This window comes from Equus caballus, chromosome 21 (genome assembly GCF_041296265.1).
Source record: "Equus caballus isolate H_3958 breed thoroughbred chromosome 21, TB-T2T, whole genome shotgun sequence".
NCBI lineage: Eukaryota > Metazoa > Chordata > Mammalia > Perissodactyla > Equidae > Equus > Equus caballus.
Genome location: NC_091704.1, coordinates 42,943,933 through 42,960,469, shown reverse-complemented (window position 1 = coordinate 42,960,469; position 16,537 = coordinate 42,943,933). Strand labels below are relative to the sequence as shown.

At 39.5% G+C, this 16,537-nt stretch overlaps 2 protein-coding genes across 4 annotated transcripts in view; one reads left to right on the top strand and one right to left on the bottom strand.

Moving 5' to 3' along the window:
• The window catches only part of NUP155 (nucleoporin 155), a 64,572-nt gene extending 57,289 nt beyond the window's left edge, over window positions 1–7,283 (bottom strand). Inside the window, exons 1-3 of one of the 2 annotated variants that reach the window (XR_011430164.1) lie at window positions 6,627–7,271; window positions 3,755–3,892; window positions 1,876–1,972 (exon numbers count right to left, since the gene is read on the bottom strand). Coding sequence is in view for 1 of the 2 variants with exons in the window: in XM_001499483.7 (XP_001499533.2) it covers window positions 1,876–1,972; window positions 3,755–3,892; window positions 6,627–6,783 (392 nt within the window). In the remaining variant the exon portion in view is untranslated. Of the gene's footprint in view, window positions 1–1,875; window positions 1,973–3,754; window positions 3,893–6,626 lie in introns of both variants that reach the window. The other variant, XM_001499483.7, reaches the window with a different exon arrangement.
• Window positions 7,284–11,739: 4,456 nt separating this feature from the next.
• WDR70 (WD repeat domain 70) overlaps window positions 11,740–16,537 on the top strand; it is a 284,820-nt gene continuing 280,022 nt past the window's right edge. Inside the window, exons 1-3 of one of the 2 annotated variants that reach the window (XM_001499471.6) lie at window positions 11,740–13,689; window positions 13,780–13,845; window positions 16,381–16,464. In XM_001499471.6, coding sequence (XP_001499521.1) covers window positions 13,665–13,689; window positions 13,780–13,845; window positions 16,381–16,464 — 175 coding nt within the window. In that variant the 5' untranslated portion in view covers window positions 11,740–13,664. The remainder of the gene's footprint in view (window positions 13,690–13,779; window positions 13,846–16,380; window positions 16,465–16,537) is intronic. The other variant, XM_070245899.1, reaches the window with a different exon arrangement.

Below are 16,537 nucleotides of genomic sequence, written 5' to 3'. Positions count from 1 at the left end.
TAAGATTATCTTTCTATCATCCAGATGGATTTAGGATTTATAAATAGAAAACTAATGGAATAACTGAAACTAAGCCTATAAAATTTCACAGAATTGAATTTTTGAACTAAAGATTTATACCCAGTACTTCTGCCTAGACTTTTCTTTTTTTTTTTTTTTTTTTGGAGGAAGATTAGCCCTCAGCTAACTACTGCCAGTCCTCCTCTTTTTGCTGAGGAAGCCTGGCTCTGAGCTAACATCCGTGCCCATCTTCCTCTAGTTTATACGTGGGACGCCTACCACAGCATGGCTGCCAAGCAGTGCCATGTCCGCACCCGGGATCCGAACCAGCAAACCCCGGGCCGCCGAGAAGCGGAACGTGCGAACTTAACCGCTGCGCCACCGGGCCGGCCCCTTCTGCCTAGACTTTTCAATAAGCACGTTGTTCAAATAATTTTTCTTTAAATGAGTTCTAGTTTGAACATACAGTAAGGTTGGACTGTACCTTCCATGTGGTCCAGGACTACGCTTATATCATTCAATACTGTTTTTAGCACAGTGTTTGATACACAATAAGCTCAATGTATTTATTAAATGAATGACTATGTTAGATATTAATGCAAATACAAAAACTTTCAGGGGCCGGCCCCGTGGCCAAGTGGTTAAGTTCTCGCACTCCACTTTGGCGGCCCAGGGTTTGGATCCTGGGTGTGGATGTGGCACTGGTTGTTAGGCCATGCTGAGGTGGCATCCCATGTGCCACAACAAGAACCTACAACTAAAATATACAACTATGTACTGGGGGGATTTGAGGAGAAAAAAAGCAGCAGAAAAAAAAAGAAGATTGGCAACAGTTGTCCCAGGTGCCAATATTTAAAAAAAAAAAAAAAAAGATGATCAAACTGCAGGGCTGGCCCAGTGGCACAGCAGTTAAGTTTGCACATGCTTCGGCGGCCCGGGTTTCGCCGGTTCGGATCCTGCGTGTGGACATGGCACTGCTTGGAAAGCCATGCTGTGGTAGGCGTCCCACATATAAAGCAGAGGAAGATGGGCATGGGTGTTAGCTCAGGGCCAGTCTTCCTCAGCAAAGAGAGGAGGATTGGCAGCAGATGTTAGCTAAGGGCTAATCTTCCTCAAAAGAAAAAAAAAAAACAAAAAACAAGAACATCAAATCATCTCTCAATGAATTTTGTTGTTAGTGCCTTTGAGTTGATTCCAACTCCCAGTGACCCTGTGTCCAGCACAGCAGAACTCTGCCTGGTCTTTTTGCACGTTTCTTTCACCTTCTAGTGCTATATCAGATAATGTTCCACTGATATTCACAGGGTTTTCATGGCCAATTTTTTTGGAAGAGAGTGGCTAGGTCCTTCTTCCTACTCTGTCTTAGTCTGGAAGCTCCAGTGACATCTGTCCACCATGGTGACCCTGCTGGTATTTAAAATACCAGTTGCACAGCTTTCAGCATCAAAGCAACATGCAGTGCCACAGTATGACAACCAACAGACAGGTGGTTCCCTGACTGGGAAACAGACCTGGGCTGCATCTTACCACTAGACCACTACAGCTGGCCTCAAGAATTACTGACAGACTATTTACTGCAAAATGAGAGCTTGGGAAATAGATTCCTGCTATTCAGAGTGGTACTCAGAATGGCGGCATCACCTGGAAGCTTGTTACAAATGCATACAGCCTCTTGAGCCTCACTCAGAACTATTATAATGGAATCCACATTTTAACCTTATTCCCAGGTGACTGGTATGCATACTGGGAAGCACTGACTCAGCCGTTAGACAAATGAAAGATAAACCAGGCAGCTTTTAATGAGTAGATCACTAGCTGCAATAAAGATAATCTAAATTCTAATCATGGTAAAGCAAATCAGCCTTCAATACATACCCATCTTCATAGTTCCACATGAATATGTCACTGTCAATTGTGAGCCAAGCTCTGCTGATAGGAGGGAACACACCCATCATGCAGTTACACTGCATATCTGAGGTAGTGTGGATGTAAGGATAAAAATTTCAATCTCATCTTTGTTAAACTTGTTTCAAAAGATTTTGATTTAAAATTAGTGATTAAAAAATCATGCCCTGCCCATACTTTAACAGAAAGAGCAAATGAAATATCTTGATTTCCAATGAAAGCCTTAGTGAATGACATGAACACATAGTTTATAATTTCTAAATAATGCTATCTGACCACTTAAAATGTATTCTGAAGGACAAATGTATTGTTTTTACTAACTTAAAAAAAGAATACTGATTATGAACACCACCAGTGAACTTTGACACTAAAAAACTGTTTTACTGGGACAGTTTTTCCAATGTCTAAGAGCAAGAGTGATGAAAAAAAAAGCACACAGGATGCTAAAGTCATAGCTTGGTGACAATCTGCAAACCTCATATATAGTGCAATTGAAAAACAGACAAAGAATTATGTTAAATAATCATAAGACAATGAAACAGTCCTGAAAACAAAAGAATTCCCTAACTAAAGAAAATGTCTTTGATAAAGTATGGTATTATCAGAGGATTAAAGAATATTAAGAAACCAAGCAAAGGTAGAGTATGGGATAAGGTACATCATATACTTAATAATACTATTTTACAAAGTCTCAGAGAAACACTGAAAATTTTAAGAAAAATATTTATTAGATTTTACTAGTTTTTCTATTTATTTTATAAGCAATTTTCCATTTCCTTTCTATTTCTTTTCTTTTTTTTTGAGGAAGCCCTGAGCTAACTACTGCCAATCCTCCTCTTTTTGCTGAGGAAGACTGGCCCTGAGCTAACATCCACGCCCATCTTCCTCTACTTTATATGTGGGACGCCTGCCACAGCATGGCTTTTGCCAAGCGGTGCCATCTCCGCACCTGGGATCTGAACCGGCAAACCCCGGGCCGCCGAGAAGCAGAACGTGCGAACTTTGCTGCGCCACTGGGCCAGCCACTCCTTTCTATTTCTAAATCATTATACTAAAATATGAAACCCTTTTACTCTAAATAGATTAATATCCTTTTAAAAGTCTCAGATTTAATCTTTATACAGTATCTTGAAGTCTTTATTATGAGAGCAGTAGAATGATATAAAACCTTCCTAGCAAATAACTATAGATCTAGTGCTTTTATAGGGTTTGCCACACTTTAAGAAAATCAAACAAAATCTTTACTTTTAGAGGGTAAGAAAACTCCTCTAGCTACTCAGACTGTGAAGATGCCATTAGTATCTCAGTCTCTTATATCTTCAGATATGGATTCTTATTGAGGTCTTTAGAAATGTGATCACTTATAAACTTTAACTCCAAGTGTAAAAACATACCAAAAACTTTGGGAAAAAATAACTATGTGGCAGTTTTGTTTGTTTTTAAATATTGTTAGAGCCACAACTGTTTTAAAATGTTAAAATATGGGAAAAAATAAAAATGAAAATTATAGGTCTTTGAACTGAAAAGGGTAGTAGTAAAAGCTTCCTCATATAGCACTTAATCGGAAAATAATACTTTGCAATGTATCATTCAAAACTGCAGAGTTCCTTGTAAACAATTCACTCTCCTTGATATCCCAAAATAATTAAATAATTAAAATGTCACTCAATTTTCAACATTCAATTTTATATGAAATTTTCCAGGCACATGGCAAAGTAACCACATACTTAAATGTATTTTGAATAAAACCCTCAAATGAACTTATATACAACACACTAATTAAAAATGACTTATAAAAATGAGAATATCAATTTTAAAATTTTTTGTTAAAAACAAAGTAATAGGATACGTCCAAACTGTTCAACAAGTTCAGGTGGGAGAGGAACTCTTCGGATGGAACTGATGTCTGGAAGGTTGGGTACCGACAGCAAACCAGGTCCTTGTAGAGGATAATCCATATCTGACATGCCAGAAACAGTGGGATTATCTACAAAAAATAAAATGAAGCATTTATGTAAAATAATGTATTGAGCATCAACTAGGCATACAGAAACACTGTAAGCTACAAAAAAATTACCCATTTGGTGGTTCCAAAGGTACAGGAGAATAAGGTAGTTCTGACCTGAGACAAAGGAGGCCTGAAAAATTCCAGTGTCAAGGTGGAGGCAATTACTGGTTTCAGTACTGAACAGAAGGCTATCTTTCACAAAGACTTATTCCATAAGAAAGGAAATGTTCAGTTCATTAATTGAGTGTTTTTCTATTATTTTGCTAATCCGAAAAGAGAAAATATTTCTAAAACTGCTTTGTGATTCTCAGCTAAAACAACTGGGGACAAACAAAATATTGATTGGGGAAAAACAGCTATTTCTTTTCCCACTTAAACATTTATAGATTAAAACAATCCATGCCTTTTTCCATTAGATTTCTTTCTCAGACCAATTAGATAAAAACAAATAATACCACATAAGCAATATTTTATTGGGGAGAAAAATCACAGACTGCTCTATAAAGAGTTCTCATTTGGCAACCTTTCTCATGCTCTAAGACTCAGACACTAAGGGCTGGTCAATTCAGCCTGTGTTTCCTAGTCCTGAACAAGGTGTTCTTAGATTTGACTGATGACCTATTTATCCCAGGCACATTTTCAGGCTCTCTTAACGTACAAAGATGTTGGGTAAAACTGACATGTAAAACAATTTTAAATGTATTACGGTAATTTTAAAAATATATACAACTAGAGAGAAAAATGCAATCAATCCCTCTGTACTGATTCTCCAGTTTCAACAATTACCAATAAGATGCCCAAGGAGGTTTCATTTATAGACAGTCCAACTTACAATGGTTCAACTCATGACTTTCCTGCTTTACAGTGGTGCAAAAGTGGTACACATTCAGTAGAAACTGCATTTCAAATTTTGAATTTTGATCTTTTCCTGGGCTAGCGATATGCAATATGATAGTCTATCGAGATGCTGGGCAGCGGCAGCGATCCGAAGCTCCCAGTCAGCTAGGCGATCAAGAGGGTAAATAACCCATACACTTACAACCCATTCTGTGACCATACAATCATTCAGTTTTCCACTTTCAGTACAGTATTAAATAAATTACATGAGATATTCAACACTTTACTATAAAACAGGCTTTGTGTTAGATGATTTTGCCCAAATGTAGGCTAATGTGAGTTTTGAGCATGTTTAAGGTAGGCTAGGCTAAGCTATCATGTTTGGCAGGTTAGGTGCATTAAATACAGTTTTGACTTAGTATTTTCAACTTACGATGGGTTTATTGGGACATAACCCCATCATAAGTTGAGGAAGATTTGTATTTCACTATCTACTCTAAGAATTTTTTTTGAAGCAAATCCCAGATATCTCATTTAATCTTAAAACATATTTTTAATAAAACATTGCATGTGTCAAATGGCAGTGAGAACACAAAGGATGGAATTAATAACTGGTGAGCATGTGAATAGTTAAGAAAGCCTTCACAGAGAAAGTGATATTTAAGGGAGTCTGGAAGAAGTGTTTGTCAGGCAAAGAAGAATATTCCAGAAATAATGAAGAGTACATGTAAATATAATCCTGAAGAGGGGGCTTCTTATGGAAAACATGTTAAATTTAGTGAGACTGGAACAAGGGGGTTGAGAATACGATGGAACAGGGACAGATCAGGTTGAAGAGGGAGGTGTGTGTTCAGGTGGATAGGGAGGATTGGGGTCAGATATGACGAGAGGACCACAAGGTATGGACTGTTTTTATACCCTGCTTTCAAATTTAAGGATGTCAAAGTGAGTAATGCTGTTCAAGATAAGTGTTGCTAGGTAAGTCACTCGGTTCTCATAAGACAAGCACACGAGTAAGTAGCTGTCAGGAACAAATATCTTTGCTTCCATCTTTTCTCTGATCACAAGTCTACTCAAATAACGATTTTTATAAATTGTCAGAGGCATCTTTTAGGTTTACATTGCACAGATTATCCGGGTTATTTTATCCTGCTTCTTGCTTACCAAAAATCTTGACTCAATCTTATCTACACTTCTCTGCTTTTCTCCAATTTCATCTCCCAAAGGAGTCACTTTTTTCTAGCAACTTTTGTAATCTACATCTCTTGAGAAGCCTGGCCATAATTTAAACCTGCTAAAATATTTTCCAGTTACCTCTCTTTCATGGGCACATACTCTACCTCACCCTACCTGTCCATTAGCACTGCTGATTCCCCTGTTCTCCTTTATTCTACTGGTAGTTCTTAACGCGTTCCAGCAGTTCATATTACACTAACGCTACACATAATAAAGCTTATCCTTGAGAGAACACGGTAAATCACCAATTAACTCCGTTTGCTCTTCCGTTTTACTCTAATATTAATAGGAGGAATTAACAATGATGAGACTTGGATCAGGTGATCCTCCTCATCTGGCCCGAGCAAAAAACACTTGGTGACAGTCAGGAGCTCACTAAGGTCGGGGTCTTCGCCTCTTCCTGCTTCAAATGCGGGCTTGCTCTTTACTCCTACCCTCTCAAGTACCTGCAATGAAGAAAGTGAGGACAGGAAAAAAACGGAACACAGGCTCTTTTTCGATCTTCAAAATGCAGCCAACAGCGCCCTAAACTCAAGATGTCCTCGCCTGGTCCACCCTGGGGATAAGGACCTAGTTAGGGAGTCAGGCGAATCTTTTCGGCTGAGAAAGCAGAGTCACTAAATGGGCACCGATCACTCACTTGGGGCAGACACCATGAGCAGCTCGGAAAGGTCCGGGTACATGCGGTCTTCCTGCAACTGACGGTCGATGAGCCGCCCCGCATTTTCCAGAGCTTCCTGTAGGGCTGCGGCCGACGTGGAGGCCGGCATCGCCGAGCCCAACAAAGAAGACGGCATCTCTAAAATCCGAGACACCAGCGTCCACAAAAAGTCAAAAACCAACGAGAAAAATGAGAAAACCCAAGACACTTGCTCAGACCAGCGACTTGGGGCGCGCGCGCCAAACAAGCACCTCGGCGCCTGTGCATGACGCACTTCCGGTTCGTCAAGTGGGGAATTTGAAGATGCCGTTTTGGAGCTAGGGAGGGGAAACCGTTGAGGGGGCTGGACGTTGGGGGTGGAGCGAGTGAGCAGGAGGCTGTTTCGAAGCGTCTGGCTGGGTGTTTGGGGGTGGGGAAGCGGGAAATCCGAGGAGGTTGTTCAGGGAAGGGAGGAAGGAAGGGGACAGGGGAAGGATCAGGGAAGGAGAGGACGGGACGGGGTCGGGACGGGTGGGGAGGAGGGAGGGAGGAAGAAGGGACGGGGTAGGCGGGGTCCTGGTGGTGCGGGTGCAGCGCCGGCTGCTCACGTTCTGGTGGGTTTAGCGCGCGCTGGTTCTGAATGCCGCGAGCTTCGGGGGTCGGAACCCCGCAACTGCAACTATTTAAGAGCATGCGCGTCAATTTCTTTGGTGTCCAAATAACTTCTCTTCTGCAAGTAGATAGGAGTTGGTAGTTTGTTGTGACAAACAGTTTGCATATGAACCAGAATTTCGCTACAGTGAGCTTCAGTGTGAATGAAAATTCATCAGGCTTTTCTATTTGTGTATCGCTACCGGTTGACTTTGTGGTCCGTTACCGTGAATAATTTTGTGTTTACGGAATCGTTCGCTGCGTGCAGGGGGCTGCTAGCTTGCTTTGTTTCCCATTACAGAGAGGAAGCAGAGGATTCTAATTCATCTTTTCATCTCCGGCACATGATAGAGGGACCAGTATAAAGTAGGCCACCCAATGATCACCCAGACCTTCTACAGAAACCGAATTCTTTAGTTATGTCAGGCACCGTGTTTGGTGCCGGGAATATCAAACTGATTAAACATTCTTGTCCTTAAGGTGCTTCGTGCAGAGACACACAAGCAAAGCATTAGAGTGCATCACCATGATTTTTCTGCGGGCTGTATATTAACTACAGTAGAAGGATAAGAGAAATGAGCAAGGAGAGCTAAGATAAGGCTTCATTTCATACAGAAAGCGACTTGAGTGGATAAATCAAAGCCTTCAAACAGCAGACTTTATTTAGAATTATTAGAATTAGTCCTTATTTAAAATTTAACCTAAGTAAGCTTCATCCGGTTACATTATTCACAGTTTAGCAAGTCAATACAGAATACTATAATTGGTCTTTTCTACTCGAATTACTTGTTACTCCCTCAAATAAGTGGTTGACTAAATTTCTGACTATTAAAGTTCTGTGACATTACAGATCTATACATATAATTTAAGACCTCATAGCAAATATACCAGGAAAAATTAGATTTGTGTTATTGGTAGATAAATAGGCAGATGGGTCTCCAGCTGTCAATTTTCTTTATTTGGTACACCCCAGGTTGAAAACTGATGGTCTGGTACAGTGTTAAGTTCGTTTTTAATTTGAGACAAAATATACAATTGAGAGTTTTCAACTCCACAAATTGGATAATCTAGCGATACTGTTCTAATATTCCTGCACAGCAGCAGCATTCCTGGGGGGCTTTTCATATTGCCTATGGCTACTTTCCAGCTACAACTGCTGAGTTGAGTAGTTGCTACACAGGCCACGTGGCATCAAACCTAAAATATTTACCATATACCCCTTTACAGGAAAAGTTTGCTGAAGTCTTCTCTAGAACAGCGATTCTAAAACATTTTGATCTCAGGAACTCTTGATACCCTTAAAGATTAAGAAATCCAAAGAGTTTTTGTTTTGTGTAAGTTATAGTTGTCAATAATTGCTAATATCTCATAAAAATGAGTTTAAAAAGTAGTTTAAAGAATAATAAGCCTAATCCTTGTTAATATAAATAACACATTTTATGAAAAATTGCCATACTTTCCAATACTAAAACATTAGTGAGAAGAATGGCACTATTTTACATTTTTGCAAATCTCTTAAACATCTGGCTTAATAAGAGATAGCTAGATTCTCATATCCGCATCTGCTATCAATATGTTGTGATATGTTGTTTAGTTGAGGTATATAAAGAAAAGCAGACCTCACACAGTGATGTAGTTGGAAAAGGGAGAAGTATTTTAATAACCTTTTTAGACACTCGTGAATATTCTCCTCTGGTAGTGCCAAAACTTGATAAATGGTAGTTTCTTAAAGCTTAGTTGTGATGTGGAATTTGAAACCATCAGTAAAGTTTTTTGAACTTTGCTAAATTAAAATCCACGGGTCTGTCTTGTACTTTGAATGCATCTTTTATCTATGCATGATTCTGTAACATTGTGTGTTGGTCATTTGGGAAATACTGGTTCTCTGAGTTATGCAGAACTTCCAAATGTTGATAGATCTCATTAACCAATATGAAAAAAGATCACGTTAATATCACTACCTATCTTATCAGAAAAATCTTTTAAGTATTGGGAAGCCGTCAAGCTTATGGTGGTTGGTTCAAGTTTTTCAAGATTCTAATTTTCTCTGAAAGGTCTGATTTCCATTAGCAACAAGTACAGCGAGTTGTTTTCCTTGAAGTGACAAACTCATTTAATTCATTATTGAGAAAATGTCTGGCAAATTCTTAAGTCTGAATGTATTTTGTGAGTCATACTTTTAAGTAAAAATGGTGTTTCTTGAAAAAGCTAACAAGTCAATTGCACAAATAAGGTTTTTTTTGAGAGAATCATCATACTTTGATATGCATCAGAAGTGCTTTGTGAGTACTTCTCATTTTGTCACACAGTGTATTCGAAAGTTAAATACTCCAGTCAAGATTTAATAAAATTAATAATGTTATGGCTTTATTATGGACGTTTTAAAGGGAAACTAGTTTTGTTTACAAGGGGTATGTAACAGTGAAGAATGCAGTGACTACAACAGTTTGCTTGTCATTGCCTTGATTTATGTTGAGGCACTAGCCGTTTTACCCATCATTGCTTTTGCATTATCAGTGCAAATGCCAATAGAATGAAAAAGGCAAATGATGTCTTACTACTATAATGAAAATAGTTTCAATCTCATGGACACTGTTAAAGGAGTCTGCAGAAGACATTTGAGAACTACTGTTCAAGTAGCTTCCTATGTTTCTGATTTAAGTCAACTCTGTAGCCCACTTAGGTATTTAAGGTTTTAAAAAGTCTCTTCATTAGAATGGAAATTCTGTGAGGGCAGTGTCTTCACCACTCTTACTAGCGTCTGGCACTTAATAATGGCCAGCATTTATTGAGTGTGTAATATATGCCAGGCACTATTCTAATTGCTTTATGAGAATTAACTCATTCAATCACCAGAAAAACCTATGAGCAGATAGTTGCTATTATTAGATTATCCACTTAACAGATGAGGAATTTGAAGCACATGAAGACGCTATCCTGCCCCTCAAATATTTGATTTATGAATAAATTCACTTGGTTTGCTTCAAGAAAATCAAAGTTGCCCTGGCACACTTAACAACTTTATTATGAAGATGTTTCATGCAAACAAAACCAGAAAAAAAAAGAGATTAATGTAGAAGCCTCCACTAGTGCAATTATTGACTCTATCTTTTAGCAAAAGCAAATACATCTTCCTGTGAATTTTCTGTAATGATCATGATTATCTACTTCCACTGGTTGATGATATCTACTTTCCTTTTTTATCTCAAGTACTTTGTAGTTTAGAAATTTATGTATCTACAATGAAATCTTCTCAACAAATGGTGCTAGAACAACTGGACATCCATATGCAAAAAAATGAATCTGGACACAGACCTTACACCCTTCACAAAAATTAACTCAAAATAGATCACAGACCTAAATGTAAAACACAAAACTGTAAAATTCCCAGAAGATAACACAGGAGAAAATCTAGATGAGTTGGGTAGGGCGATGACTTTTTAGATACAACAGCAAAGGCATGATCCATGAAAGAAATAGTTGATAAGCTGGACTTCATTAGAATTAAAAACTTCTGCTCTGCAAAAGACAGCGTCAAGAGAATGAGAAGACAAGCCACAGACTGGGAGAAAATATTTGCAAAAGACACATCTGATAAAGGACTGTAATCCAAAATATACAAAGAAGTCTTAAAACTCAACAATAAGAAAACAGACAATCTGATTAAAAAATTGGCCAAAAGGGCTGGCCTGGTGCTGTAGTGGTTAAGTTTGCGTGCTCCACTTCAGCGGCCCAGGATTCGCGGCTTTGGATCCCATGCACGGACCTACGTACCACTCATCAAACCATGCTGTGGTGTTGTCCCACATATAAAATAGAGGAAGATTGGCAACATGTTAGTGACAATCTTCCTCACGCACAAAGTTAAAAAAATGGGGCAGAGACCTTAACAGACACTTCACCAAAGAAGATATACAGATGGCAATTAAGCATGTGAAAAGTTCCACATCATTTATCATCAGGAAAAGGCAAATTAAAACAACGAGATACCGTTTACATACCTATTAGAAGGGCCAAAATCTGGAACACTGACAACACCAAATGCTAGTGAGGATGTGGGGGAATAGGAACTCTCATTCATTGCTAATGGGAATGCAAAATGGTGCAGTCACTCCGGAAGACAGTTTGGCAGTTTCTTACAAAACTAAATATATTCTTACCATATGATCCAGCAATCGTGCTCCTTGATATTTGCCCAAATGAGTTGAAAACTTATATCCACACAAAAACCTGCACATAGATGTTTGTAGCAGCTTTATTAAAAATTGCTAAAACTTGGAGGCAACCAGGATGTCCTTCAGTAGGTGAATGAATAAGTAAACTGTGGTACATCCAGACAATGGAATATTTTTCAGCGCTAAAAAGAAATGAGCTATTAAGTCATGAAAAGACATGGAGGAAACTTAAATGTATATTACTGAGAGAAGCCAATCTGAAAAGGCTACATACTGTATGATTCCAATTATATGACATTCTGGGAAAAGCAAAACTGTAGAGACAATAAAAATACCAGTGGTTGGCAGGGGTTGGGGGAGAGGAGAAGGAGGGATGAACAGGCAAAGCACAGGAGTTTTAGAGCAGTGAAAATACTCTGTATGATACCATAATGGAAGCGTGTCATTATAATTTGTCCTAACCCATAGAATGTACAACACCATGAGTGAATCATATATGAAGTATGGACTTTGGGTGATTATGATGTGTCACTGTAGGTTCATCACTTGTAACAAGTGTACCACTCTAGTGGGAGATGTTAGTAAAAGGATAGGCTATGTGTGTGTGCGTGCAAGGAATATATAGGAAATCTGAACCTTCCCCTCAATTTTTCTGTGAACTTTAACCTGCTCTAAAAAATTTAAATTATTAAAAGAAAAAAAAAATGTGTCATCTGAGGCTCTCACCCACAAGTCCTTGACTCCTGAGGAACTGAAATAGCTATTTATAAGCTTGGGGCATTGGTTACATAATGAGCTGTATTCATAAAGTTCTATTCTACTACCTGAGGTCTGCTTATCTGTACTCAGAAAAGAGACAGTCGCATTAATAACTTATTTTGTTAAAGGTACAATGAACTAGCCTTATTGATTGGAGTTCACATTGACTTTTGACTTTTGCTGTTCAGTAATCTCTGGATGAGACCAAACTTTGTTGTCCCAAGTTATATAACATCCTGCATATAAGAGGAGTAGCTTTTGCCTTCACAACTGCTTTTGTTTTTCTTATTCATTCATTTAACAAATACTGAGTGCCCACATAGGCACTGTGCTATGAAGGAAGGATACTAAATGACCTGATAGATAGAGGGGCCTAACTTGGTTGGAGGTCTATAAAGGTCTGTAAATGCTTACAAGAGCATTGACGTTTAATTTGAGAACTTAAGGATGACTAGAGTTAAATGAAGGGCATGGGGTTGGTGAAGAGTCAGCTTTGAGGACATCATGTTCTGAGGGTGCTTATAGAGCTGGAAGAAGACTGGCGTGGTAGAAAATAGAAAAAAATGAAGTTGGAAAGGCTTTGCAGGCCATGTTAATAATTTTGTATTTTATTCTAAGAGCAATGGAAATGATATTAGACTTGATAATTATCATTTAGAGTGTATAGATAAAGCATAATTTGAGATAGGAGATTAAGGTAGTGGTGGGGCCGATAGTATCTTTATGAAAATATTTTCATTCAGCAACGTTTATTAGGTCTATACAGAGTTTTGCTAGAATTCAGAAATATAAAGATAAATAATATGCCATTAGTTCATAGCATAGCTAAGGAGTCGTTAAAAGCAATATGAAGTGAAAATATAAGAAATACGTGAATTAAGTGCTTTGGGAACCCTTGCTGTGGTCTGGGAAACTCTATAACCAAGCATAGCTAATAGAGGGAGGCTTGGGGTAAGAATATGAGCTTTAGAGCATTTTCTGACAACTCTTACCTACTCAGGTCTTTATGGCTTCTGAGTGCTTTTCAGTCATGTGTTAGATACTAGTTTCTTCCTCAAAATATATTCAAAAGATGGAGAACTGTGGAAGTTTCCTTATACTGAAGGACAACAAGCAAAGAAAGGGAGTTTGTTGGCTTCTCTTTAGAACTCTGAGAGGATTAAGTGTCACCTTGGCCATAAACGCGTCTTAAAAGGTAAAGAGCCTTGGGGAAACTCCAGACAATGTTCCCATCCAGCAGGTTGAGTTAGGAGGCAGCGTCGGCGGCGCTCATGCCCCGCCAGCCCGCTAGGGCGGCGCTGCTCAGCAGGCCGCGGGCCCTCCGCGGAAGGTGCCGCTCTTGGCCCGGGCGGCGACGCTGCCGCTCGCAGGCGATACTTCCTGCTGGGTTTGCCGCGGCTTCTCGGCTGCTGTTTGCGCTGTGGCTGTGCTGTTTCTGCGCAGGACGGCTGCCATGGAGCGCCCGGGGCCCAGCGAAGGTGGGTCCGGTGGGGCGAGCCCGGACGGGGTGGGCTGGGCCGGGGGCGCCGCAGTAACGAGGCTACCTTTCTTTTCTGCTTTTGCCCCAGTGACAGGCTCAGACGCGTCGGGACCGGACCCGCAGCTGGCGGTCACCATGGGCTTCACAGGGTTCGGTGAGTGACTGCCCCGTCTCCTTTTGCAGAGGTTTTTAGAGCCGCAGGTTGGGAGGGGAGGCCGAGCTGTCGCCTCTGTTCCGCACCTGCCGCAGAGCCAGGCCTAATTACTTTAGCATCTATCTTGCAATTTCTCTACGCTCTTTTCCCCATTCGTCTTCTGACTCCTGCCTATCTATGGGATCGGCTCAGGTGACACTTATGGAAGCCTTGTGGGAAAGAAAAATTGCTTTGTGACCCACGCGGTGGAGGGTGTTGGTTGGGAGAGGGAGTTTTCACTTTGCGTCCTGAGACAGAGCTAACCACCGATTGCGGTCTATAATGAGGTGGCCCTTCTGGCAACAAATGGGCCATTAAGTGATGTTATAGTGGTTATTAAACGCTTCTTCCCCAGAATCTTCACTTCAGTCTCTCTGTAGAGCCTAGTCACGGCAAGTTATGCGATCAAGATAAAGGCCTCGAACAGAGATGTAGTCATCTGTTGAAAACATTGCTCTCAGTAAAAAAACAAATGTAAATTGTTTTCTCACCCCATTTCTGTTGGATCTTGGAGAGAACAAATGTTAGGCTAATGAGGCAGGTCTCTTGTTAGTTTGTTCATATATTCGCTTATTCTGGTAATGTCTTGAGCCACATGTTTACTATTTCCTAAGTGGTCATGACTACAAAAGTACTATAGACCTTTGTAGTACATACTGTGGTACTTACTTTGTTTCAGTTCTTTAAAATAGCTTTTGCCCTAATTTCAAAAGTAACACATTTTCATAGGAGAAAATCTAAACAACACAATAAATGAAAAGGAAGAAAGCAAACTCATTCATAATCTCATGATCTAGAAATCAAGACTTGTTAATTTGTTTTCCAGTCTTTTCTGTTGTGTATTTATTAAGAAAATTAAGATCATTTGTGTATACGGTTTTATATTTCTCTTATATATAATTTGTCCTTAATATTTTGAGCATTCTCCGGTATTATAAAATGTTCTTCCAAAACATGATTTTTAATGGCCGAGTGGTAGCCTATTTAATAGAAATGCCATAGTTTGTAATACTTTTAACTTTCCCCTATGTAGTTTCTAATTCTTTTCTTTTTTCTTTTTGTGAGGAAGATTCGCCTGGAGCTAACATCTGTTGCCAATTCTTTCTCTCTCTTTTTTTTTTGGAAAAGATTTTATTTTTCCTTTTTCTCCCTAAAGCCCCCCAGTACATAGTTGTATATTTTTAGTTGTGGGTCCTTCTGGTTGGGCATGTAGGACGCCACCTCAGCATAGCTTGATGATTAATGCTATGTCTGCGTCCAGGATCCGAACCATCGACACACTGGGCCACTGAAGTGGAGCACAGGAACTTAACCACTCGACCATGGGGCCGGCCCCCAACCAATTCTCTTTTTTTTTTTTTGCTTGAAGAAGAATGGCCCTGAGCTAACATCTGTGCCATTCTACCTCTGTTTTGTATGTGGGATGCCTCCTCAGCATGGCTGATGAGTGGAGTAGGTCTGCACCCAGGATCCAAACCTGTGAACCTGGACTGCTGAAGTGGAGCGTGCAGAACTTTAACTGCTCAGCCATGGGTCTGGCCCTCTAATTCTAACTTTTATCACTAATGCCAAAATGAACATTTTTGTAAATAACTCTTTTATCTCCTTTCATAAAAGAGATTTTATGCATATTTCCATAGGGTAGATTTTTAAAGGAGGAATTGCTTATAAAGAATGTAAATGTTAAAAAGTAACCAAAAAGTTGGGTATATATCTTTTAAAACTTCTTGATACATATTGTCATAATGCCCTTCAGAAAAGCTGTTTCGATTTATATCAAAGTCAATATTATGTAAATAGAGTACTACTTTTACTGTACTCTTAGTAACATGGAGTAGGTATTAGTATTGAAAAAAGCACGTACAACATTCCTTCCAAGCTCATTCAGGTTCTTGTCAGAATTTGATTCCTTGTGGTTTTAAGGCTGAGGCCCCTGTTTCTTTACTGGCTGTCAGGTGCGAGTCTCTTAGCTGCTGCTTCTTAAGGTACCTGCATTACTTGCATCTTGCCCCTTCATCTTAAAACTGCAGTGTCTCCAGTCCTTATCACACTTCAGATCTCTCTCACTTCTGCCGTATCTCTTCTTTATCTTTGCTTGTAAGGACTTGTGTGATTAAAGTCTATAATCTTAATTACATCTGCAGAGTCCCTTTTGCCATGTAATGTAACATATACACAGGTTCCAGAGATTAGGGTATAATCGTTCTTCATTCTGCCTGCCACACCAGTGTTGTAGTTTTAAGGGGTAGAGTCTAGATGATTTAGAGAAGGATGGAAAAGTTGGCTGGTTAGTGGTACTTAGTGATGAGATTGTCGTGAAAAATTCCCTGGGAAGAAAGCTCTTTCTTTCTTGATATTTTATGGTTATCATTGTAGCCATGCTGTAAATACACAGACTAAGTGGTTATTGGTCAATCAGAAAGCATTTATTGACTACTTACACTCTGGCCAGCTTAGGGCAAGAAGATCACAGCCTGTTACTTATTCCTGTTTTAGGGAAAAAAGCTCGCACATTTGATTTGGAAGCAATGTTTGAACAAACTCGGAGAACAGCTGTGGAAAGAAGTCGGAAAACTCTGGGTAAGAAGTTCAGTTATCTGCTCTTTTATTGATTTAAATGCTGTATACACCTTACACAAGTATGTTGACAGTT